Below are 26,219 nucleotides of genomic sequence, written 5' to 3'. Positions count from 1 at the left end.
GCATTAGCTTAAAGATTGGAACTCTCTCAAGTTTGATTTATTAGTTCATTCTGCAGTTACCATTGTCAACCAAATCAACTATGCTCAGTTACAAAAATCATTTGAAGCAGATTTGCTCCTCCCCAAATTTAAGTGAAATAAATATTACATGTAGAGAAAAAGTAAAAGAAAGCAAGATAAAGACTGAACTGAACCTACCACTGAGTGCACCAGCTCGTCCTTCCAGTGTTACTTGCCATGTAAATGAATCTCCTCGGCTCTTTTCTGTTTCCAGGTCTTTAGGAGATGCTGGGAAGACACACTTCCACAACAGCAGAACTCGAGCAAGGTGATGACTGACAACTGCAGGACCTGAAAATTATTCAACTTATTATTACAAAATAACCTAAAGAGGTTATTTATTTATTTTAATGTGCTTGGTACAGGTTCTCACTAGGCAGTTCAGACTCTTGTAGTGATTCTCCTATTTTCAGCCTTCCCAGTGCTGGAATTATAGGTCTGCACCACCATGCCTGGTCTTGGAGGCCAGCTCAGTAGGCCCAGGGTCAGGGCCTGTGTGGCATGTTGTATGGGGTATCAAACCCAGGTCCCTGCACTTGCCTAAGCAAGTGCTGAGTCTGCTGAGCTATTTCATTGGCTCAATGAGGTTATTCTTTAAAATTCTATTATTAAACAGGAATTTCCCTGTTAAACATATTTCAGCCAGACATGCTGTCTTTAATCCAAGGACTTTGAAGACTGAGACAAGATCATCTCAAATTTGAGGCTAGCCTATGGTATATATTAAGACTGTATCTCAACAAAAGAAAACACCCAAACAAACAAACAAAAACCCAACATTTTATTTGATCTTTTTAATTTGAGGAAAGGGTCTACAGAGCGTTCAGGTCTCACTACTAGACTGCAGTCATAGGGATCTGCCTGTTTACCGTCTCCCAAGAGCTGGGATTACAGGCATGCACCACCATGCCCAGTTTCAACTGCCATCTCAGCACATGCCTGGGGCAGGGCCAGCACAATAGGCCCAGGGATCAAATTCCTGGCCCCTGGGCCTGCTTGCAGGCACTTTAATCTGCTGAGCTATTTGGCTGGCCCATTTTAATTTACTACTACAATTTCTTTTTTTTTTTTTTTTCTTACTTTCTGATTTCAAATGATTCCACTATTGAGTGAATTAGTAGAAGAAGGTACTAGAGACAAGAATAACAAGGAGCAAATGATAAACCTTGGGCTCCATGTAAACTCTTTTGCTACTGCTGGGACTATGTTTATTATATGTATAAAATAACATTGGTACCACCTGCATTATTTGTCAAATCCAAATGATACCATGCCCTTTGAAGTATTTGGAAAGTCTATGATATACTACATCAATGGAAGATATAACAGCAAACACCATATCTCTGATCTTCAGAGTAATGGTACTAACTTTTGGTACTGGGATTAAATCTAGGGGCTCATGCATGATAAGCATACACTCTACTACTGAGCTGCATCCCTTTGCCTCTAATGTTAACTTCTGACAGCAACTTATTCAGGTCAAGAATCAGATATGGCCAGGCATGGTGGTGCATGCTTGTATTGCCATGAATTTGAAATCAGGCTGGGTTACATAGTGAGTTCAAAGCAAGTCTGAACTACAAAGCAAGAACATGTCTCAAAAAGCCAAAACCCAAACCAAAATAAAATAACCTCCCTCCCAAAGGAATCACACATGAAATATTTGAGAGCAACATCATCAGTGAAGTGAGTATGAATAAATAAATCCCAATAATAAAAGGGAATTTACAATAACAACATTAGAAACTTAAAGGGAGTAAAAATCTATACAAGAAACCTACAAATTAAGACTCACAACTTTTCTCATCTAGCAATATTCTGGGGTAACCTAAAATTCTCCTGTAAACAAATACTCCCTTTCTCTTATTCCCACATAATGTTGTCTACATCTCTCTTCTGTACTACAGCAACAAAGCATAGAACTAAACTGGGTCTTGGAAGGATATGGGTTAGATTAACAACCTGGCTCTGGGGCATGTCTTAGTTTTGTAAGCCTGAAAGAATAACAACTCTTTTGTGCCTCTGTTTTCCCATGTATAAATGGAGATAATAACATTATCTGCCTCACAGGAGAGTTTCTAAGGCTTACACAATTTTATATAAAGAACTGTGTTTGGCTAATAGTATGCTTTTATAAAATGTTTGACATACAATTATCACTCAAATATTTTGGTTATTTCTAAAAGAACAGGTATAATAAAATGAAAAAGCAATAGTGAGAAATTTTTTAATGTATGCAATTTATTAAGACTAATAACTTATTTTTTCTCCTTTCTTTTTTTCCTAACAAAATGAGGGCTTCAACCCAAGGCCTCTGTACTGATGATTTTTAATTTTATATTTTGAGACAGAGTCTCACTGAGTTGCCTAGGCTAGCCCTCAACTTGTGATCTTGCCTTAGGCTCTGAGGGTGCTAAAATAGCAGGTTCATTTTTCTTCTGACTTGGTCTTTAGGAAAAGGCAAAATATATTTGCTTGCTTCCCACTACTTTTTCCAGGAATGTAACCCATGGACTCATGAAACTAGGCAAGTGCACTGCCAACAATCTATATCTCCAGTGCACTCATTACTTCCTTGATAAAGTAGTACTAACAAAACACCCAACAGAGTTGCAATGAAAGAAGGAAAGAGGAGTGAAGTAATAAAAGATAAGTGATTATAAAAGAGTTGTGTGTGTGTGTGTGCTGACTAGATATCCATGCACATTCCCATTTATACACAATGAACTATAGAAACAGAAAGTGCTAAGCAAAATTTAGTCACATACCAATAAGTAAATGTGTAGTCATTGAAAGCATCCATAACAGAGAGAAATTTCATATGTACAGTATTTTCCCTTGTATCCTCCTTAAGATATCTCACTAGCTTAATACTGAACAGTACACCATGTATTCCTAAAGAGGCATTAAGAAAATTTCATCTCCTGGGAGACAACCGCTTGGGTCCCCCTTCTGTCCCTCACTCAGACAGAAGCTTTCTTTCCTCCAATAAATATATTCTTGTGTGTGTGTGTGTGTGTGTGTGTGTGTGTGTGTGTGTGTTTAGGACAGGGTATACAGGGTCTCAATGTGTAAATCAGACTCATAGTGATCCTCCTGTTTACAGCCTCCCAAGTAGTAGGATTACAGGCATGCGCCACCATGGCAGGCCCACGGATCAAACTTCCTGCCCCTGTGTCTGCCTCAGCAGGCGCTTTAATTCGCTGAGCTATTTGGTCAGTCCCCAGGAAATATTTCTACTCTTAAAAAAAAGATAATTTCATTTCAGAGGCAAATGAAGTAAGTTGTGAAAAATGAGTATATTGTAATTACAAAGTTAAAAAACACACACGTCTTCACATCCAAGAGTTCTGCATCTAACAAAGACCACACAAACACATTTCATGAGCCATCCACAGATTATGTAAGACAGAGATATCTGTAGGTGAACCCAAGTTGTTCCATATAGCATCATACAAACTGGAAAGTATAACAAGAAAGGCTACTAAGTGTTGCAGCACATATACAAGGAGCAGATTTGATGTGATTTACTTAAATCTATGTTGACACAGTATAGTGTATACATTACAATAATGAACAAATTATAAATTGTGAAGGGAATAATGAAAACACAGATGAGGTATTAAGCCCAAAACCCTATTTAATAAGGCATTTGAATTGTTAGATAAAACTTTATTCAAAAATCAATCAAGGTTCCTTGAAGAAACAGCTGATAGAGAGCCTGAGGCAGTTAATATACAACATGACAGCTGGGACAGCTCATCACACAAAAACAAACATGTTATTAAAGAAACTATGTTCACGCTAAAAGGGCATGTGAACTAAGTTCTCAATAATCAAAGATGAGATGATTTGAGGACCAAAAGAAATAATAACTACAGGTCAGCCAGATAGCTCAGTGAATTAAAGTGCCTGCTTAGGCAGACACAGGGGTTGGGGTTCAATCTCTGGCCTACTTTGCAAGCCTCGCCCCTAGGTGCATTGAGACAGTGACTGAGACTGGGCATAGTGGTGCACACCTGTAATCCCAGAACTTGGGAGGCTGAAAACAGGAGGATCACTATGAGTCCGATCTGTGCAGTGAGACCCTATACTAAATACAAAAGAAAAAAAGGAAAACGAAAAAAAAAAAAAAGAAATAATAACTACATTGGAACTCATCACTGATCCCTTTTAAGAGGTGCTAGGACCTCTTAAAAAAGGTAATAAAGGAAAAGAAAAATGCACAAGAAAAGTGAATAAGCCTCAGAAAATGTAATCAAAACATTCATCAAAAATTTAATCTTTTATACTGATTATAAATATACAATAAAATATGACACTCTAATTTTGTTAAAGGAAAAAGTACCTCTTATAGTCTGCAAAAGGAATGGTATTTGTTTCAAGAACATTTATTAAAATCTTTCCTAAGTCATTTCCCCTTTAATTCACTAACAACATCAATATGGCAGGCATGGCAACACTAATGAAACAGCCAATGAATGCGTCTCACATTACAGCAATAACATTATGAACTAAAGCTCTATGCTAGGAGCTAACATTTTCTGTTACAAAGTATTTGAGTCTTAGAAAGCCATACATTTGCAATTATGTATTCAACCTTTCTGCAGCACCTGATGGCCACAAGCAAACTTTGTTTGTAGACACAGAAATCTAACTTTCATATAATTCTTTATTACATTTATTTATTGTGTGTGTGTGTGGCCAGCTCAGCCCACCAGGGGGCGGGGCTGGCTGGCATGTGGTGCTGGGGATCGAACCGTGGTCCCTGTGCTTTGCCAAGCTTGTTTCAGTAGGTGCTTTAGACCACTGAGCCATCTCTCCAGCCCTCATTTAATTCTTAACATTTAAAATTTTAATATTACTTTTTTCTTTAAAGGTAGCAATGTTCTGTATTTATTAAAAGCAAGAAAAGAAACAAGTTCTGCAGAGTGAGTTTGGGCCATGGAAAATAAGTATGCTGTACAGGAGACAGCCATCAACCATGAAGGGAAATAGTAGCTGACTTTCACATAATTCTTACTGTCACAAAATATTCTCCTTTTGTTTTTTTATAACTAGCAAAAAACATATGTCTTGAATCACAGACCTTATAACATTCACAGCAAATTTTTGGCCCTGTTACTGAAACACTTGTGTAACCTACTGTGTATTGTTTCTTGGGTTTTAGTTTAATAGGTTCTATCAGTAGTGCCAACCCTCCCTTCTATGCTAGATAAGAGTACAGGCCCTATTAAAATAAGGATTTGATTTGGTATTCCTATTTTTTTAAAAGAAAAAGTAACAAAATAAAAACAGGTAACACAAGCCAGATTTTGTCTCTTGGCTGCACTTGGAATCTAGTCCAATAAATTTCTTTTAAAAATTTTACTTATGGGCCGGGGAGATAGCTGAGTGGCATAATTGCCTTCCTGTAAGATCCTGAGTTCGATCCTTGTACCACAAAAAACAAACAAACAAAACCCAACAACAACAACAAAAAAAAAAACCCTGAAAAACATTACTTATAGTATTACTTAAATCACTCATTCATTAATGATTATTTTAAAACCCCCTTTAGATCAAATTACTTCATACATAGCTAGGTGCCAAAATGATTAACCAAATCCAAGCAGTTATTTAATATCCTAGCTGTAACTCATAAAAATATAACTATGAGGACTGGGGAGATAGCTCAGTGGTCTAAGTGCCTGACTGGCCAAGCACAAAGACCTGCGTTCAATTTTTGGTACTGCAGGCCATGCCACCCTGGAACACTGGGTGCGCCATGCCAGACACCAAAACTGGACATGGTGGTGCACGCCTATAATCCCAGCACTGGGGAAGCTGAAGTCCAAGCTGTGTACGAAATAAATAAATAATAAATAAATATGTTTTTAAAATTCAAATGAGATATCTGAAAACATTATTTTTAGCAATAAAGTAAGTAAATGTCATTTTTCTTTTTTTGAGACAGGGTCTCACTTGCTGCCCAGCCTAGCCTCAAACTCCTGGGATTATGTGACCCTCCTGCTTTAGTTTCTCTTTCTCTCTCTCTCTCTCTCTCTCTCTCTCTCTTTCTTTCTGCTTTAGTTTCTTGAGTAGCTAGGACAACCGGCCTGTGCCAGGGTGCAGGGTGGTCAATGTCTTTCTAAGCTGACCTCTAGGAAAAAAAAATATTTGTGTGGCTATTTAAACTGATAGATTCAACTTAATATCCACAAATAATATATACTAGTCCTTTTGTTTCAAAAACAAAGTATTTCATAGTTATAGTAACCTTCTACAGCACTGTTACCTAGTGTCATAAGAGCAGCGATCAACAACCATCCAGCTTGTGTGCGCTGAGCTGAAAGGCGACTGTTCTGAGCAGCAGAACACAGCAGATCCTCTGCTAATGCCATGATAATCTGTTTACATATGGAAGAACAAGATAATAAAAATCAATTTATAATTTAGTGGACAAGTAACACAACAATTATAAGGTCTTGAAAAATTAACTCTTACATATAAATGATAAAAGACTGTCATTAATTCAGACAGGATAAATCATACAGGAAAGTATAAAAACACTGAATTTTCAAGGTTAAATACTAGAATATTAGTGCCTCAGTAAGTCTATAATTCTATGTGGGGCATATGTGGCAGTTTCATAAGATTTCTTTTTTTTTTGTATTTTAGTAAGGGTCTACAGGGTCTCACTACATAGATCGGACTTGTAGTGATTCTCCTGTGTTCAGCCTCCCAAGAGCTGGCAGGGGCACACCACCACGCCCAGCCTCAACTGTCATCGCAGTGCATCCTGCGGGTGGGGCCAGCATGGCATGCCAGAGATGCAAGTCTGACTGTTGCATCTGCCTAAGCAGGCACTTCAGTCCACTGAGCTATTTGTCAGGCCCCATAAGATTTCAAACATAGCTGTACAGATTATTATTATTATTTGCAGGGTCTTGCTATGTAGTCCAGGCTGGCCTTGAACTCATGGAGATCCTCCTGCCTCAGCCTCCTGAGGGCTGAGCTATCCACATGCACCACCATACCTGGCTTTGCTGTATAAAATTTTAATCTGTGCTCACTTCAGCAGCACATTCTAAAATTTTAATTTACAGTCAATGTTAACCATCTTCTTTGAAGTTACTATCAGAAAACTTTCTTCATATAGTGATCTCACTCTATTTTTAAGACAGTCTCATTATATAGTCCAGCCTGGCCTTAAACTTGCTGTGTAGCCCAAAGTGGCTTCAAAGTTGTGATGCTTAAGCCTTCAGTCTTCTTAGTCTTAGGATTATAGGCACACTCTTTTTAAAATTTTATACATGAGCTGCAATACTTCAGTGGCACTATACCACCAGGGTCAAAATTGTCTTGTATTGAGGTAAGTTCCAAAGTAGAGTGAAATTAAGATGTCGGCAAAAAAAAGTTTAGGAAACAACAGAACCAGATGTAATATGTCTGAGAAACTGCTGTTACCATATACTAATGCAGCAAGTATTAAGAGTTATATGTAAGCTTCATAAAGATGAAGACTAGCATATTGTAACATGTTTACAATAGGGTTGTAATTTGTACATCTTGTTGCTGGTTGACTTCAACAATCAGTCTTACATATATAACTATCCCATCAGGCAACTGTTTATTAATTTTATTACTAAAAAGACCTAATAAATTGATTAGATTGATTAGATCTAATCAAATTAAATTGATTAGATCTGCTTGTAACACCAGTGGTACAAACTGCCCAATGAACAACGATGCATGTACCACTGGTGGTTCAAGCTAGGGGGAATACACAGAGTATTAAAATAACTAATCAGGACCAGGGAGATAGCTCAGTAGAATAAGCGCTTGCCTGGCAAGCACAAGGGCCTGAATTCAATCCCTAGTTACGCCAAACAAACAAAAATTAATCAACTTACTACTAATTTAGGATTATCTGTAGTTTATATAATTAGTTGATGGATGGCATTTAAAAAATGAGGACATAACATACCATTTTAGTCAAATCAAGACAAGAGGATATTTTCTATGAAGTTTCAAATACAGTGTGGAAATGAGACTCAACTGAATTAATGAGATGTGAGAACAAGTTTAATCAGGCACATGCAATCAAGATTCTTAAAAAAAAAAGATTTTTAACAAAATGTAATGAGTTAGTTCAGAATGTAACTAAAATAATAAATTTAAATGATAATATGACCTCCTAAAGTTGCAACTACCTTATTTCATTCCAACAACATTGAAAATGCTCAAGTTTTCTGGAATTTCTGAAGTTCTAAAATTCTTTTGTAGAGCCTATGCCACGGAGGACATACTATAAAACTCAACAATGATATAAAAATGACGATGAGAAAGGAAGAAATAATAGTTACCTATAGTCTCCAAAATGAAGCATAAGTTATGTGTTTACTATGAAACAATTCTCCAAAAACTTGCAAGCACTATACTTTGCTTATTTTATATGTCCTAGGTTTCATAAGCTTTTTCTTCAGTTGACTTCAAAATTTTTTCTACAGTATAAGTGAGCTATATAATCATTACAGTGTCCTGCATAGCTTTGACTGGGTACTAAAAAAGCTATGATTTTTTAGGAAGAATTTGAAATATTATATTATTATTTACAAAAGATGAAATTGTTACCTTGCCCATTCCATGAGGAATTCCTAAAGGACAGTGTTTCACTGCTCCCAGCAAAGCTGCCAGAGCAAAACTAAAGCCAGTTACTGCTTCAGGCAAAGACTTCAGTATAGCAAGTCGTTCAAGGCAGCGATCTATGAGAGGCATTAGGTAGCAAGGTAATGCGACAGCAATGCAGCGTAAACACCAAGCTGCTGCTAGTCGAACAGAAATGCTGGGATGAAGAACAACTGAAATGACACTGTCAAGAAGGCCTGAAAGAACAGAACAAAAAATGATGTAGCAGTACAGATAAAACTCAGTCATAAAACACTCAAAAGAAGTCACCTGAATATAATATATATTATTTTTATTAAAAGCCAATCAGAATGAAAAAAAAAGTAATACATAACTAATAAAAGTAGCTTTTTTTTTTTTTTTTTTTTTAAACCTAGAAGGCCGGAAGTGGTGGCACACACTTGCAATCTCACTTTGAAAGCTGAGGCAGGACTGCAAGTTTGAACCCAACCTAGACAACCTAGGTAGACCTTCTTTCAAACTGAAAAATACAAAAAAGACTGCAAATGGTAGCAGTAAAAAAGCCCTGATTTAAACCCCAAATCTGGAGGGAGGGGGGATGAGGGGGAAGGGAGGGGGGGTGAAAGGCAAAGAGAGGATGAGAGAGGGGGAGAAGGGAGAGGGGGGAGAGAGGGGGAGAACGAGAGGAAGAGAGGGGGAGAGAGGGAGAGGGCAGGGGAGAGAAGGGAGAGAGAAAGAAAAGAAAGCGAGAGGGAGGGAGGGAGGGAGGGAGGAAAAGAGAAATTAATACAAAGAACAAGAAAAAAAAGTCTATACTTGGCATAATTCAAGATAGTCCTTCAGGTCAGGCACAGGGGTTCACACATGTAAACCCAACCATTTGAAGGCTGAAGCATAAGGACTGCTAAGTTCAAGTTCAGCCTGGACAATTTAGCAAGGCTTAGTCTCATGATAAAAAGTAAAAAAGGGCTAGGTATGTACTGCACCACTGGGCGCAATAGTACCACCATTCCCCTCAAAATGTGTACAGAGTGCCCTCTTAGCATGCGTGAGCCCTTGGGTTCCATCCCTAACACTCCAAAACAAGAACAAAACATAAATTTTACATCATTTGATACTTAAATAATATGTTCCAGATTTATATCACTTATAAGAACAAATAAAATGTAAACCTTCTTGTTCAGGAAATGTATGACAAAAAGGACAAAAACCACATTTTATTTTTTCCTTTTTGAGACAGGTTCTTGTTATATATAAGCACAGGCTAGCTTTGAACTGGTTACATAAATTGGCTGGCCTCAAACTCCCAATGATCCTCCTGCTCAGTTTCTGAGTGCTGGGATTACAGGCATGTGCCATGATGCTGGTGCAATTCTGTCTACACCAGAAATCATTAAAACACACACACATATACACACAGGTTTTTTTTTTTTTTTTTTTTTTTGGTCTTTTTGAGACAGGATTTCACTACACAGATCAGGCTGGCCTTGAACTTGCAGTGATCCTTGTGCATCAGCCTCCCAGGTGCTGTCATGACAGGCGTAGTCCTCACATATATTCATATTTTAAACAATCTTGATCATGACTTTTCCTTTCATTATCTTTAGTAAGTCTATTATTAAACTTCAATAAGTTTAATAACCTATAATAAGTAAGTTATCTGAAGATTTTCTTCATTAAATACAAATACAATATAAGGCATTCAGATGAGTCAGTAATACGTGTATACCTATACTTGAGTCCTGCAGCAAAGGGGCAGCAGTGGTACCCAAATTACATGTAAGATTTCCAAGTTCTTGTAAAGCACATACTAACATATGCTGGCTGGCTGATACATCTGTGGAACCAGGCCGGGTTTCCAAATTACCATCACTCAATACAGCATCTGACAGAAACATAAAAATTAACTATACATCACTGTTTTAAAAAATTTGGAGAGGCAATGGGTGTTAGGAGCAGAAAAAAAATACAAAGGCAAATACCAATATAGTGCCACATGATAAGTATCAAACTCTTACAGCACTAACTGAAATGCTTAAATGGGGAACTGCATCAATAGAGAATGAACTGAATACAACAGATCTAATTAACACAATCTGATTACAGATTCCTTATTAGTTTTTTAGAAAGAGGCACTGAAAAGGAGAACTCATAGGAAACTAAAAAATATTTCAGTACAACATCAAGACAGTAGACTTAGGACAATATTATAGGATCTAAAATGGACTAATGGCTTAAAAAATTACTTCTTACAGGAAGCACAACATAAATTCTGAGAAACAACACTGCCCTTTAAGACTTTCATATTAATAATGTTGCCTTAGCATTGTTAAAACAGGCTGCCTTCATAGATTCATACCCACAACTTTCTTTTGTTTCCAGATGGCCTGACAGATATCCTTTGCAGCAGCCATCTGAGCCTTTTCTCCAAGAAGGCCTCCTATGGTAGCTCGGAGGATAAATGAAACACACCGGCGACAGCAGATAGCATCGATATGAGTTTGGGTGGCTTTAGGGTGCGACTGTGACACAAGGCTTAGGATATGAGAAAGAAAGACAGCAAAATTTTTTTCTAGCCATGTTCCTCCTAATGTTGAAACAAACACCACGTAAGCCTAAAAAAGAAAGGAGGTTTATCTTCAAAATTTAATCACTTCAACTCTGTATTAATATTTTAAAAATAATTTTATTGAGAATAAATAGGAATGAGACAGTTTCAAAACCGATCAGTAGGACAGTTTCAATAATAAATACATTGCACATTGTTGTCTCAGTGGTTATTCATTGTACAAGATGCAGACATGACATCCTGTCCACAAACATCATTAAAACAAATCTTATTCACTAAATTAAGAGAACGTAGCTGTATATCTATCCTATTTTGAATACACAGATACAAAATGGTCATTCATTTGTATTCCCTTTTTTGGTTTAGTTTTGTCAGAGAATGGTATTCCATTGTCATTTAAATATTGTAGGTGTGTGAATTCAGCAAAATATTCCAATACAGTGCAGTAGTCCATAATAGTAGTGGGTCATCTGCAGGACTGGCAATGTCAGAAGTTGTTAACCTAAGCCCTTTAGAGCCCTGCATACCAACATGGTTTCCCCCTTATACCTTGTTTTTATACTTTCCTACTGGATGCTTAAGACCAAGATAAAGCAAGACCTATATAACAAGATATGTGACTTTTGTATCTGATAAGATCAGTCAAGTCCCCTCAGGATTTATCCTGAAACCCTGTATCGCACTTTGTAGATCCTTTGTCAGTATCAGCCATGTGCATGAGTCATGGCCATTGCTTGAACAATTTGCTCTCTGTGAAAGCCTGAGAGATTGTTTTCTCTCCATGTAACTCTCCTTAGGCACACTCTATATCATAGATCACATTTCTCTGCGGCCCCATAATCTCCTTGATCAGAAAATTTGGGACACAACTGAGTTACATGTACAGGCTCTCCTATGTCTTGAGTCTTCACTGACCTTTAAAGGTTAGGGCCAAGACGTTGGCTGACCTTGCAGCCTTTCTTTTTCTCTAATTTTTGGTCTGCAAACATAAGTTGTTAACCCTCCAGAAGAGAAGCGTATTATTATCCTACAACATATGCAGTTGGGTTTAACCTAACTATCTGTCTGAATATTGAACATCTTAGGCATACATAGAACAGGTATTTTCCATCAAGTATTGATATGTTAAACCTTAAGTCCCCACAAAATATGAAGAAAAAATTTAAAAAATAAAAAATATGAATAAACAATTACCTATTTTTACACAGAAATTTAGAAATCTAACCATATACAGCACTGTAGCAGGACAGTCCTGTGACATTTTTTTTCTTGTCTCTATTTTTCATTTATTACCCTTTTTTTTTTTTTTTTAAAAAAAAACACTTACTTGAGAGACAGTATGTCAGTAATTGGTATGTCATGACAAGCAGTACAATTGAGCTAATGGGCAGGCCTTCTATATTAATATTTTCTACAAGATATTTAAAATATTCTCCACAAACTATACTCTTTCCTCATTTATAACCACTTGATAAATATAAATGTAGCGTTACTTGTTTGTTTAAAGACAAAGAGACGAGGGCTGGCCAAATAGCTCAGCAGATTAGGCAGAGTGCAGCAGCTGGGGCTTGATCCCTGGTATGCCATGCCGGCACCACCCCCTAGGAATGCTGAGACAGCAACTGAGACTGGGCCTGGTGGTGTGCACCTGTAATCCCAGCTCTTGGGAGGCTGAAAACAGGACAATCACTATGAGTCTGATCTGTGTGGTGAGACCCTGTAAGCTCTATACTAAATATATGAAATTAAAAAAAAAAAAAAAGACAAAGAGAACAGCATACTCATTCAAGTGCAATTTCATTTATGCTGCCCCTGTTTTATTTTGCACAGACTACAAATTTTTGGGACAAAAAAAGAAAAACAAATTTTAGCACAGCTTGTATTACTAGCTAACTTGTAAGATGTACCTGTGGCTTTTCTGAACAAATGCTTCAAGCAATTTACCACTCTGAACAAGAAAACTTGATTTAAACATATTAAATCACAGGAGACTAAGGAAGAAAGATCACAAAGTTTGAGGCCAGCCTGGGCTACAAAATGAGTTCAAGGCCAGCCCGAACTGCAGAGCTAAACCCTGTCTCAAAAAGACCAAAAAACAAAACAGGAAAAAAAAATCCATACGAAATCATTGTAAGAATTAACTGCATTCCAGCTCCAACACCATAACTGAAGAGCATTTAGTTTTAGAAATCTGAGGAACATTTACAATGATAAATCACTGTTCCTTATTTTCATGAATGTTAACAGTTTTACTCCATATATACATAAACAAGTACTTTTCTTAAGTATGTAATCTATTCCTTAAAATATATAGTTGACAATTGCATTAGGACTTACATTTTCTTGAAGTCTACATAGAATATAAGACAACATGAAGTTTTTAAAAGTATATGTTTGTTTTGAACCATAATGGCACTAATTGCATTCTAATGGTTTAGCTTTTAAAACTGCTTAGGACTAAAATTAAAACCCTGAAGTAGAGTATATGCTCCCTTACTTAAGAGTTAACCATGTATAAAAATAAAAAGAATTAACCACATAAAAACATTTATTGTACCCGTGCTAAGTAACATGTACCTAGTAGCTTAAAATGAGCTGTATGAGCACCAATAAACACAACAGAAGAAATGTTAAACCATAAATCATGTTAATGTTCAAGGACTAGAAACAAAAAAAGTTGTGCATGTTTCAAAGGAAATAAAAGTCCTCAATTTATTAAACATATTGTGGGCATTAAGATTTTTGGTACTTGTAATGTAGTTTAAAAAAATGTTGGCCTTTTTTTAATCTATTTATAAATATGAGTACATAAGGAATTTCCCACACAGTATCACTTCACAGAGTTAGATATTAAACTTTTCATTTTAGCCAGTGAGAATTACGTTTAGATACTAATTTGTGATTCCAACCTGAGTAACTCCAACTCGAACATCTCTACTGACTGAACTGGTTCCTTTCAGCATATCGCCACTGGCCCGAAGAAATCCTGAACTCCCACGTAGAAACCCTGTTCCTAGTAATTCGAACACTTCCTCCAGAGATACTCTGCGAATGCTTTGACGTGAGGCTGCTATGACAAAGAACAAAACAAAACCATGATTTACATTTTATAAGACTAAATTTTAGTGCATTTTTTTGGGGGGAGAGGTGCTATGGATTGAACCCAGGGCCTTGCATATGCTAAGCACATGCTTTACCATTGAGCTACACCCCCCAGTCCATAAATGCATGATTTTGATTTGTGAAGAGCCAGAATATTAACAAACTAAAAATTCAAACAAAATACAAAATTTATAGGACATCCTATACACGAACACAAAAAGTCAGATGAGGTTTCAAAAATGATATCCTAAAAGTGTATGGTTCTTTAAAATTCTGACCCATAGTTCTTCTTCCTCAAACAAGAATTTAAGGGGGTAATAATCTTTTTTGGTTCAAGGGATTGAGCCCAGGGCTTTTTGTGTATCAGGCATGTGCTCTACCACTGAGCTATATCCCCAAGCCAGGCTAACAGTCCTATAAAGTAAGGGAAAACATAGTTACTCTACTTTTGTACACTATACATTGCTTTAAAAATTCTTTTGAAATACTAAATATGCCAAAACATAATTTTCTTTTTCCAAATACTCTGTAACTTTTAATGAAATTCATATAAAATAACCATCTTATTCTGTCTTTAAAAGTGTTCACCTCACACTACAATTTTTGTTATCTCTCAGTCTGTGAAGAAATCAAAGTGGATTACTACTAAAACTACCCTTAAAAGATTACCTAGGGAAGGAACATTTAAGGCTGCTTTCAAGTTTGACACAGCTAAATTTTTCACTGTGACTATAGGATATCTCCCCACAAAAAAAAAATCCACATTTCCCTTCTTTTTTCTTCTGAAAAGTAGCACTAATAATCTCTATCTTTTATTATAGATTCAAATTATATAGCAGAAGAGCAATAAACTTTAATTAGTGTTATAAACAACAACAAAATGTACACTCTAGCCCCAAGAGAAAAAAAAACAAAAACATCTGAGACAAATGAAAATTTATTGTGGCACTTGGGAGAGAAATATTAAGTAGTACAAAATCAACCTCTTCATGGATCATAAATTCTAGAGACAGGAAGTATAATAAATGATTCAGTATACTATATATTAAACAATAATTAAAAACTGCACATTGAATACAGTAAGATAAATGAAGTCAGGAATACTGGAGAATAAAGAAGTATTATATTTTAAATATGGCTGTTGGGGTAGGAATCACTGAAAGAATGCCATTTATTTATTTATTTATTTATTTTAATTTTTTTTTGTGGAACTGGGGATTGAACTCAAGCCCTTGCACTTGCCAGGGAAGCGCTTATTCCACTGAGCCATATCCCCGGCCCTAGGAATGCCATTTAAACATAGTTTGAATGTATTAAGGAAATTAGGCACGAGGATATCTGCCTATTTTTCTAGGCAGAAAAAGCAGCTATGGCAAAAAGTCCTTGAGGTGGGATATGATGCCCAATGTGCTCAAACAAAGCAGTGCTAATGGAGCAATGGAGGAAGTCCAGCAGGAAGGGGGCTAAAGCATATGGACAGGTTGTGTCGCAGATCAGTGTGGTAAGGATGTGACTTAAATGGACCCTGAGAAAGGGAAGATCAGATGTCACTTTGCTACTGTGCTAAGAGAAGGCTATCAAGGGGCAATGGAAAAAGATAGCAGACCCACTGGGAGGGATGTGCTATTTCAAGAAGAGGATCAAGGTGGTTCAATGAAGAAGAGTGATAGTGTGGATATCTATGTATCTATTCATAATTTTTCAATTTAAAAAAACCCTCAAAAGCACAAAAAAGCTGCAAGAATAGTACAATAACCTCTTATATACCTTTCACCTAAACTCACCATATTTTCATCACTGCTTTCTCACTGTGAAGAACAGATTTATGGCCAAATATTTCATACAATGGCTCTCAATGTGAAGTGTATCTGGTATTTCCTCAGAAATCTAACAGAGAACTACATAAGTGATAACTATATCTTCCTCAATATCTAACATCAGAAAACACTGACAAGAAAGGTATTAGTCTGTCCTTGCATTGGTGATACTCGCTTTGGACATACCAGTAAAGTCAGTCTGTCAGATGTGTTCACTATAACCTTAGCATTTGCAAAGATGGCAAAATACCATAAATAGCTCATCAAACTAAGAATATACTGAGGATCCCTACTATTATAAATTACTACCATGATGCTAAAAAGTGTCTTTTTTTTTTAAGTCAGTACTACTAATTAAACCCAAGGCCTTTTGGCTAAGCTCCATTACCAGCTCTTCCTATATTTTTTTAATTTTATGACTCTTATAATGTATATCTAGATGTACCCCCACGGCCTCATGAAGTTGTAGGTGGGGCTTTGAGAAGTGACTGGATCATGGGGCTGTCATACTCACATGTGGATTAGTCCACTGATGATGTCACAGTGACATGTGCTATTAGAAGGTGGGTCTTGGTCACAAAAGGGAGGTTCCTGGGGGCATGGCCTGGAAGGATGTACAGTACCTCCCTTCCTGGCTTCTCCTCCTTTTAACTTCTATATCCTGGCTGCCATGAATTGAAAAGCCTCCCCCACATGAGTTGTAGGTCCTGGATTTTGTATCTTAGTGACAACAAAGTGACTAAGCAGTGTCTAAGTTGCCCAGGCTGGGCTTGAACTTGTGATTCTCCTATCTCAGCCTTCCAAAAGTATGAAATTACAAAGCATACACTACCAGACAAGCTACAAAAGATTATATTTACTATCCCTTTTATAGTTATTCATCTTCCACTGGAAAAGCTTTCTCTTTTCCTTTATAGTCACTGTATATGCACAGATTTTTCATTTAATACAATAGAATCCATTTCTATTATTCATTTGCATAATACAGCCCTGGATTTGACCAGTGGAAGTCTCTAAAAATGCCTGTAGCATAAACTTCGTTTTGCTCTAAGATGCTGTAGACTTTGAAGCTTAACTTGGACTTTCTTTCCCATTCTCCAAGGAGTTCCAATTCTGGATATTTTAAGATAGTTAAGTGTGCAAACAGAGCACATATATGTATGTACATGTGAACAGAGAATAAGCACTTGGTTTAGAAAGAGTTAATTGAAATTTAAATGACTGAGATGTCAAATGGGCAGTTAGATATGAAGCAGAAGAGAAGACTAGGCTACAGATTTGGTCTTCCTTGATATTCAGTGGAATTTAAGCCGTGAAAGTATGTAAGAACACAAGCACATGGCCAGGCATGTCAGCATATGCCTATAATCCCAGCACTCAAGAAAGTGAGGCAGGAGGATCACGAGGAGCTCAAGCCCAGCCTGAGCTACATACAAAATGAGTTCAAGGCCAGCCTGAACTACATAGTGAAACCCTGCCTCAAGGACAAAAACAAAACTAAGAGAACAAGCATATGTAGAGAACATATGTAGAGAAGAGCAGATGACCAAGTGCTAGGACATGAGATATCTCTTCCAGAAGTCAGAGTTCATTTTAATTATTCTTTTTTTTTTTTATTCTTCTTAGTGTTTAATTTTTTTTTATTCTTCTTAGTGTTTAAATTTTAATTATTCTTAACACCCCCCCCACACCCACACCCACACCCAAACCCACACCTGTGCAGCTGGGCATGGTGTACATGCTTTATAATCCTAGCCCTTGGGAGGCTGAGGCAGGAGGATCTCTGTGAGTTTGAGCTTGTGTTTTTTTAAGAATAACATGAACTCGACCCTCTTTATAAAATTTTAAGTGTACATTATAGCATTGTTGACTGTAAGTACAATGTTGTGCAAAAGATCTCTGTAATCCTGGGCTACATAATGAGATCAAGGCTAGTTTTACCTACATAGCGAGACCCAACAAACAAACACATGAATAAATTTGTGAACATGGAGGTCACTGGAAACTACCCTCATGATATAAATTGTACTTCAGATATAATACATATGTTAACACAGTCATCTACTTTTAAAATAGCCTATTATGACACCGACATCACTTTCTAATTGCATGTAAACAACTTAATTACAACACAAAAATAGAACTTACAATGAAAGATGAAAGAATTCATAACAAATAATATTTCAAAGGTACAGGTGAAACCTACTCTTTTTTTTTTTTTTTTTTGTGGTACTGGGTATTGAACTCAGGAGCTTGTGCTTGCTAGGCAGGCACTTATGCCACTGAGCTATATCCCCAACCTTACTGATTCTTCTTAAGTGGCTTAAGATTTTACCTCTTAAATACATTTTTATCTTTCTTTCTTTTTTTCCCCCCACATCTGGTCTAGGTTTGTTTATTTTGGTTGTTTCTGGTGATTTTTTCTTTGTAGCCCACCCCATACCATAAATAAGAAAGAGTGGAAGAATCACAGAAAAAGAAAATATTATCACCCTAAATTTAAAGATATTGAGAATAAATAAGTTGTACAGTTTGTTAATGTTTCCTAATTGATTGTGATATGTTGTATTTGCTGTTTTCTTTTATTTCTGGTTGATAAATGCTGCTTTCAAAAACTATAATCCACTTTGTATTACAAAGTGATAATGACTTCTAAAGCACTGCTTATCGAAGTCTGCTTGTCTGCCTGCCTGCTCTCTCTCTCTCCCACTTCTCTCTCCCCCTCTCCCTCTCCCTCTCCCTTTCTCTTCTCTCCACAGGGTGTCTATATAACGTTTAGGCTGGCCTTGAACTCACTATGAAGCACAGGCTGGCTTTGAACTCATGATGATCCTCCTAACTCAGCCTTCAGAGGGCCGAGATTATATGACACCATGCCTAGCTCTAATGCTTATCAATACTTAATGTGAACACAAATTTTCTGGGGACAATTATCTAGGGATCTTATTAAAATGAGAATTTGATTCAGTGAATTAGGTAGGGCCTAGGTTTCTGCATTTACTAAAATGTCCCAGATGATTCCAGTGCCTCCAGAATGTTTAAGAAGCACAGGTCCACAGACAGTTTCATTTTCATTCATAAAATTGTTTACTGTTTGGAGACAGAATTATAAGGTAAGTTTTCAATTGTTCATCACTGCTTTATGTACACTATGAATTAAACACAGGCAAATTTTCTGGTTTTAAGAAATAGTCTATCCTTGCTTACTGCTTAGAAGTATATAAATGGGGAACAAAATCTAACACAAAGCAAATTCTCCAAATACACTAAATTTGAAATATCAAACATATGCATTATTTGCTCACTTATGCCAATCTAGAAAATGATAAGAAAAATGTAACCAGATAAATGCAGCTTTAAAAAAGGTATCTGCATATGTTTATCAATAAAACTTTGAAAAGAAAAAAAAAAAAAGGTATCTGAAATTTAGGTCTTTTATTGGGTAGTACAAGTATTCCACAATTTATTATTTAAAAAGAAAATCATTACACTTCAAGAATCCTTGCATTTTTTTTCCTTAAATTTTTACTGAATTGCTTGAGAAATAAGTCCTGGGATGTACATCAATGTTTATAAATTCAACTTGATTTATATTCTGCTTCTTTTGAAAGTGATAATGGATAGCTATAATGCTATCAGTATTTTTCTATATTTGCTTAAATTTACTGGGAAAAAAATTTACAAGAGATATTTTGAAATAATTACATGACTTTACCTGCTTCTAGATGTTTAAAAATTACAGCTTTAGCCAATACTGTGCCCAACAATTTTGAAACTGAAATTCGCACATCATAATTGGAACCCTCGAAAGACTTAAAACACAGAGTGGCCACACTGTCCAGGTCTGAACTCCACATAAAGATGGCCTCATTCTGAAGTTCAAGGAGACACTATTCAATTAGAGAAACAGAAAATTAATGAAAAATAAAGTGTTAGGTTCAATCTATTTAACTTACAGAAATTACAAGAGTCAAATATACAACTTTATTATTTGAAAGTGTTATTTGTATATATTACATTTCAATATCATTCAATTCACTGGGTCAACAAAAAGAATACAAGGATTAAATGAAATTATGTGAAAAAGTGTCTAGCACGAGGCTTGCAGGTCTTTAAGCATTCAATAAAATACTAGTCTTATATAAGGTTACAGGGCATGCTAACAGGGTCTAGTACAAAAGTATTCACATAATCACTGCAGAAATAATACTTTGGAAGTAAAAAAGATACACTATATAAGGCTGCAAAATGTAGAAGAGTACCCACTTATAACTTAGTAGCTTATGAAAATGCCCTTACAATCAATCTTTTGGATATGAACAACTGTTAGAGTAATTCCAATATTAAACACAAAGTTATTTTGATGAACTGCCGAATCACATGTTAAGGTAAGATTAAAAATAAAATCATTTTAAAAGAACATAAACCCACATACAAAAATTAATTTACCTACATATGCAGAGGAAGCATAGTACAGTAGAATGAATACCTAAAAAGAACCTAAGCCCTTAACATCCTAACCCTCTGACAATGTTACTAACTGCTTTAACCTTGGGAAATCCTTAAAACTGTCTGGGCCTTTCTCTTATGTTAACATAGCTTTCTCTTATGTTAAAGTGAGGTGGATCTACTTGACTATGAAAGCTGCAAGTTTAACAATTATGTACCTGTTAATACTTTCACAGAGATTATCCAATTTAATTTTCTTTATATTAATTCTCATTGGACATTTTACCTTGGCAGCAGCACAACGCACAGCCATGGATCTATCTGTTAAGCAAGATCGAGCAGCTTTATAAATATCCCTGTGGCAAGATGTGGCAGCAGTTCCTAGCCCACTCAAAATATTTTGAAGACTCAGCATAATCTCATATCGCCCTTGAGACTACCAAAAAAGAAAGAAAGAAATTTTAAAGAATAGGAAAAACAAATCCACTGTGAAGCATGCATAAGCACTGATATTTTTCTTACTTATTATAAAAGTACTTATGTTTTTATCCATATTAACCAAGTCATTCTGAGATAAAAAAAATTGTAAATAATTCTATTTACTACTTGAAAAGTGTTGTCTATATAGGTAAAACTTCAAAATCATACAATTTACTGGGTTAATATGATGATCAAATGAAAATATATGAAAAGTGCCTACCGTAGAGCTTACATGTTAAGCATTCGATAAGTGGCTACTGTAATAAAGGACAACACAGTAAGAATGCAGGATTTGCTACCTTCTGTCTACTAATGTTGGTTAAATCTGTTTACCTGTAAAGTAGAGGGAGTAGTATCCAACTTATAAGCTGTTGTATAGTGAATAAACGGGTTAATAAATGTTTAGAATAATAGACGTATTACAAATATGCAACAAATTTAGCAACTACTCATACTCCATCATCAGGTGGTAGAGTTTAATTCAGAATTTAAGTTTGAATCTTGTATCTGAGAAGCTGTGAGATATGAGTTGTTCTTACTTCCTTATCTATAAAATGAAACTATAGGGCCAGGGAGACAGTTCAGTGGAACAAGTGCTTGCCTGGCAAATGCAAGGTCCTGGGTTCAATCCCTGGTACCGCAGAAAAAAAGAGAGACTACAGGATGAACCTCACAGAACCAGTAGAAGGAATAAACAAGCTCCTAAGGATCTAAGGATTAGACATTCACCATAACATCTCACATAATAAATAATCAAAAAATTAAGCTGCTTGTGATTCTATTATTGATGTTTTGCTAAATGCCCAAAATGATTTTTGTATCCCCAGAAGTTAAGGTCAATGAAAATGGAAGACAAAAGATCTGCACCAAGCATCTCTTTCACAACAATATAATTTATGTTTGGATCAAAACAGTTATAGGTAGGGGAGATAGCTCAGTGGAATAAATGCTTGCCTGGCAAGTGCAAAGTCCTGAGTTCAATCCCTGGTACGGGGAGAGGGGAGTCATTTCTTTAGGGGCCAGGCAGACAGCTCAGTAGAATAAGCGCTTGCCTGGCAAGCACAGGGTCCTGAGTTCAATCCCTGGTACCACAAAAAAAAAAAAAGATATAGGTAGAAATAATAAAACAAGTTCTGGTGGAAAAATTTTTTCCATGATCTCTTTTATTAAAGTTTCAAATGTTGTGTACCATTGATGGGTGTGGGTAAAAGCAGGAATTTCTTTTGATACAGCTGAAATAGTATGGTCCATGACCAACTAAAATATAAAGGTAAAAATATAAGTGATAAAATACTCAACAGTAACTTTACATTTTTTGATACAAACAGAATAATTCTCTATTAACCACAGGGCCTAAAAAGGTAGAAAGTGTTTTAAATGTCTACAAGCCACTAAATAAGAATTTTTATATACATTCACTTTTCAATAAAACCAAATTTGTACTTACAGAAAAATCTCTTCTCCAGAATTATCTTTGATCCTTCAGAAACCAGTGCTGAGAAGTCTACTCAGCAGATTCTCTTACCAATTATGACTTGCCCTAAGATACCTATATACTTTTTTTTTACTTTTTGAAATTTAAAAGTTTATAACTTTATGTTGTTTTATTACATTTCAAAAAATGTATGAACAAACAGCATTTCTGTAAACTACTTCTAAATTGCTCTTAATAAGACAGGAAGAGTAATGCGATTTTCTTTTTATATTTAAAGTTGCTGAGTTACCTTTATCAGAAGTCATATATTTAAATTTCTGTACTATGAATGTATAGGTAACTATGTCAAAAGTGGTAAAACTACAGTTGTCAAGAGATTAGGTATCTTGGTAGCTAAATGACAAGAGAATCTCAAAGAACATTACAGATAAGTAAATGATGAAACACCAATGAGGACAAGGCTGAGCATGTATTCCCTTGGCAATTAAAAAGTCACCCAATTCCTCTCTATGCATTTTCTCCCTGAAAATACTTTTTATTTTTTTGTAATGTTGGTATAACAACTAATCTATTGACAAGGTTTATATTAGTTACCAAATATGAAGTCACCAGTAATCACTACTTCGGTATAAATAGTATTTCTTAGCTTCTGCACATTTGGATTTATGTGAACACACAAGATTGTACTGTATTATTTTCAATTGTATTATACATTCCTTTTTTTTAAAATTTTACAACTAGATTTTTATTACACAGCTTACTTCACTCCTTATTACAGTACGTTATGAAGGTGTTTTTTTGTTGTTTTGTTTTCCCTGGTATTTTGAGACCAGGCAGGCCTTGTTTTGTTTTGTGTTTTTGGCGGAACTGGGGATTGAACTCAGACCTTTGCACTTGCCAGGCAAGTGCTTATTCCATTGAGCATCTCCCCGGTCTGTATTATACATTTCTAAGAAGGATCCAATATACACAGTATGCAATATATATCATTTAGAAATATTTAATTTACAGATATATAAAAATAAATTTAGATATATTTATGTGGATATCTATGTAGGCGAGTACTATATACTGCTCTTCTATTAACTGCAGAAAGCACAAGTCTATAAAATGCTATCAGGGCCGGCCATATAGCTCAGTGGACTAAAGCGCCTGCTTAGGCAGAGAGCAGCAGCCTGGGTTCGATCCTTGGCATGCCGTGCCGGCCCTGCCCCTGGGGTGCACTATGATGGCATCTGAGACTTGGCATGGTAGCACGTGCCTGTAATCCGAGTGCCTGGGAGGCTGAAAACAGAATTACTACGAGTCCAATCTATGCAGTGAGCCCTGTATACCCTGTAAACCCTGTTCTAAAATATAAAATGCTATCATGTTGCCATTTTTCAGCTGAACTTAGTACTCACCTCTGCACTTTTCATAGCTTTCAAAATATTCCCCACTGTATCATGAAAGGTGTCACCCAATATTCTGCCCAATTTCTTGTACAAGGAACCCAAACATGCCACAGCAGCACTGAAATGACATTTAAATTAGAAATAAGTCATGACTAAAAAAAGAAGAGTAAGAGAAATCTTAGGATGTATAAAAATGACCATTAAAAGTTTCCCCCTACTGTCATTTGTGTTTTTACTTTCATGGGAGTAGTTTTTGAAATATATATGCTTTTAGGGGGCCTGGCCCTAGCTCAGGCCTTTAAGTGGCTGCTTCCACAAAGCTGTCAGCCTCAGGTTGCTGGAGTTTGAACCTCACACCTCTCCCGCTGGCCAAAAGTGCCCTGAAGGCATTCGAGGAAAAAAAAAAAAAAAAATCCTAGAATATATGCAGTGTATTATTTGTTGAAAAATAAAAAGAAAAAAAAAAGAAATATATATGCTTTTAATTGGCATAAAATGTCATTTATATCTAACAAAGATTACCTAGCCGGGGAGATAGCTCAGTGGCTTAAGTGCCTGCTTTACAAATGCAAGGTACTGAGAAAAAAAAAAAGTCCAAGGTCACAGATATTTAATGTTTTTCCCCTTGAAAAGTTTTAATGTTAGCTGTAACATTGACACCTATAATCCATTTTGAGTCAATTTTGTATATATGGTGTGACAGAATGGTTCAACTTCACTCTTCTGCATATGAATATCCAGTTGTCCCAGCATTATACATTGCAGTGACTAATTTTACTTTGAAAAGATAAAATTTAGCAGACTCTACTGTTAAATCATTAGTCATGACACATAAGTGAATACAAAGTTACTATATTCTTTGATAAGAATTTTAAATGGATAATATATGTTCAATTAATCTTAGCTCAAAGACCCTAGCCCCTCAAATTTGTCACAAAATAAAATTCTACAATTTTTTTTTTTTTTGTATTTGAGGGAAGGGTCTACAGGGTGCTCAGGGTCTCACTACTACATCAGACTTGTAGTAATATGCCTGTTTACAGGCATGGCAAGCTCAGGAATTGAACCCCTGACCCCTGTGCCTGCTTGCAGGCACTTTAATCCGCTGAGCTATTTGGCCGGACCTTACAAAATATTTTAAAAGAACTTCACATATTCAAGGACAGACCTTCGTATAAAAGCAAAAAAAGAAATAATATTACCATAAAGTTTGAAATCTGAAAACTTTATGAAAGAATATATTCTACTGCAAACTAAGTTTTAGATTAATAAAAATATCTATGTAATTACAAATATGGGACCAAAACAGGTGATAAAATGGACTGAATCCTACAGAGAAAGTAAGCTATTCTTAAGATTCTTAGAAAGGTATTTTTGTATTTATTTTCATTTTTCACTAACTAGAAACTAACAAATAACCAAAATCTAAATGATTTAGATTATTATAATTTTGTGTGTGGTGGCACAAGCCCATAATCTCAATGGGAAGGAAGCTAAGGCAGGAGGATCACCTGGACTATATAGCGAGACTTTGTCTCAAACAACAAGAACAAGCTTATAACATTTAACTGTTAAAACCTTTTTTAAAAAATTAATTTTATTGAGAAACAAATAGCAATGAGACAGTTTCAAAACTGATTAGTAGGGCAGCTTCAGTAATTAATATATTGCATATTGTTGTCTTCTTAGTATTCATATTACAAGATGCAGACATGATGATATCCTGTCCGAACACTATTAGTACAAATCTTTCTTCCCATTGAATTAAGTGAAAGTAGCTGTATATATATATCATAACTATTTTGTATATACAGATACAAAATGGTCCTTCATTTGTATCCCCTTTTTTGTTTAGTTTTGTCAGAGATGTGTATTCCATTGCCATTTAAATATTGTAGGTGCATGAATTGAGTGAAATAATCCAATATAGTCCAGTAGTCCATAATAGTAGTGGTTTATCCATAGGACTGGCAATATCAGAAGTTGTTGACTTGAGTCTTTTACAGCTCAGCATATCAATATGGCTTTACTCTTTATATCTAGTTTTTATACGTTTTTGCTGGATAGTTAAGACCAAGATAAAGCAAGACCTATATAACAATAAATGTAACTTTTGTATCTGACTAGGTCAGTCAAATAACCTCAGGATTTACCCTGAAACCCTGTACCACAGTTTGTAGATTCTTTGTCAGTGTCAGCCATGTGGATGAGTCATGGCTATTGCTTGCCCAATTTGCTCTCTGTGAAATCCTGAGAGATTGTTTTCTCTCCATTTGACTCTC

General features: G+C 35.9%; 1 protein-coding gene across 1 annotated transcript in view; it reads right to left on the bottom strand.

Moving 5' to 3' along the window:
* Positions 1 to 26,219, bottom strand: part of Heatr5a (HEAT repeat containing 5A) — a 179,247-nt gene that overhangs the window by 147,230 nt on the left and 5,798 nt on the right. Inside the window, exons 4-12 of the mRNA XM_023721836.1 lie at positions 23,947 to 24,055; positions 20,915 to 21,064; positions 19,895 to 20,069; positions 14,170 to 14,330; positions 11,051 to 11,306; positions 10,421 to 10,576; positions 8,677 to 8,927; positions 6,338 to 6,449; positions 199 to 351 (exon numbers count right to left, since the gene is read on the bottom strand). Coding sequence (XP_023577604.1) covers positions 199 to 351; positions 6,338 to 6,449; positions 8,677 to 8,927; positions 10,421 to 10,576; positions 11,051 to 11,306; positions 14,170 to 14,330; positions 19,895 to 20,069; positions 20,915 to 21,064; positions 23,947 to 24,055 — 1,523 coding nt within the window. The remainder of the gene's footprint in view (positions 1 to 198; positions 352 to 6,337; positions 6,450 to 8,676; positions 8,928 to 10,420; positions 10,577 to 11,050; positions 11,307 to 14,169; positions 14,331 to 19,894; positions 20,070 to 20,914; positions 21,065 to 23,946; positions 24,056 to 26,219) is intronic.

The sequence above is a fragment of the Octodon degus genome, unplaced genomic scaffold, assembly GCF_000260255.1.
Source record: "Octodon degus isolate 3935 unplaced genomic scaffold, OctDeg1.0 scaffold00086, whole genome shotgun sequence".
Taxonomy (NCBI): domain Eukaryota; kingdom Metazoa; phylum Chordata; class Mammalia; order Rodentia; family Octodontidae; genus Octodon; species Octodon degus.
The sequence above is the reverse complement of the archived record's forward strand: the minus strand, read 5'-3'. Positions and strand labels throughout refer to the sequence as shown.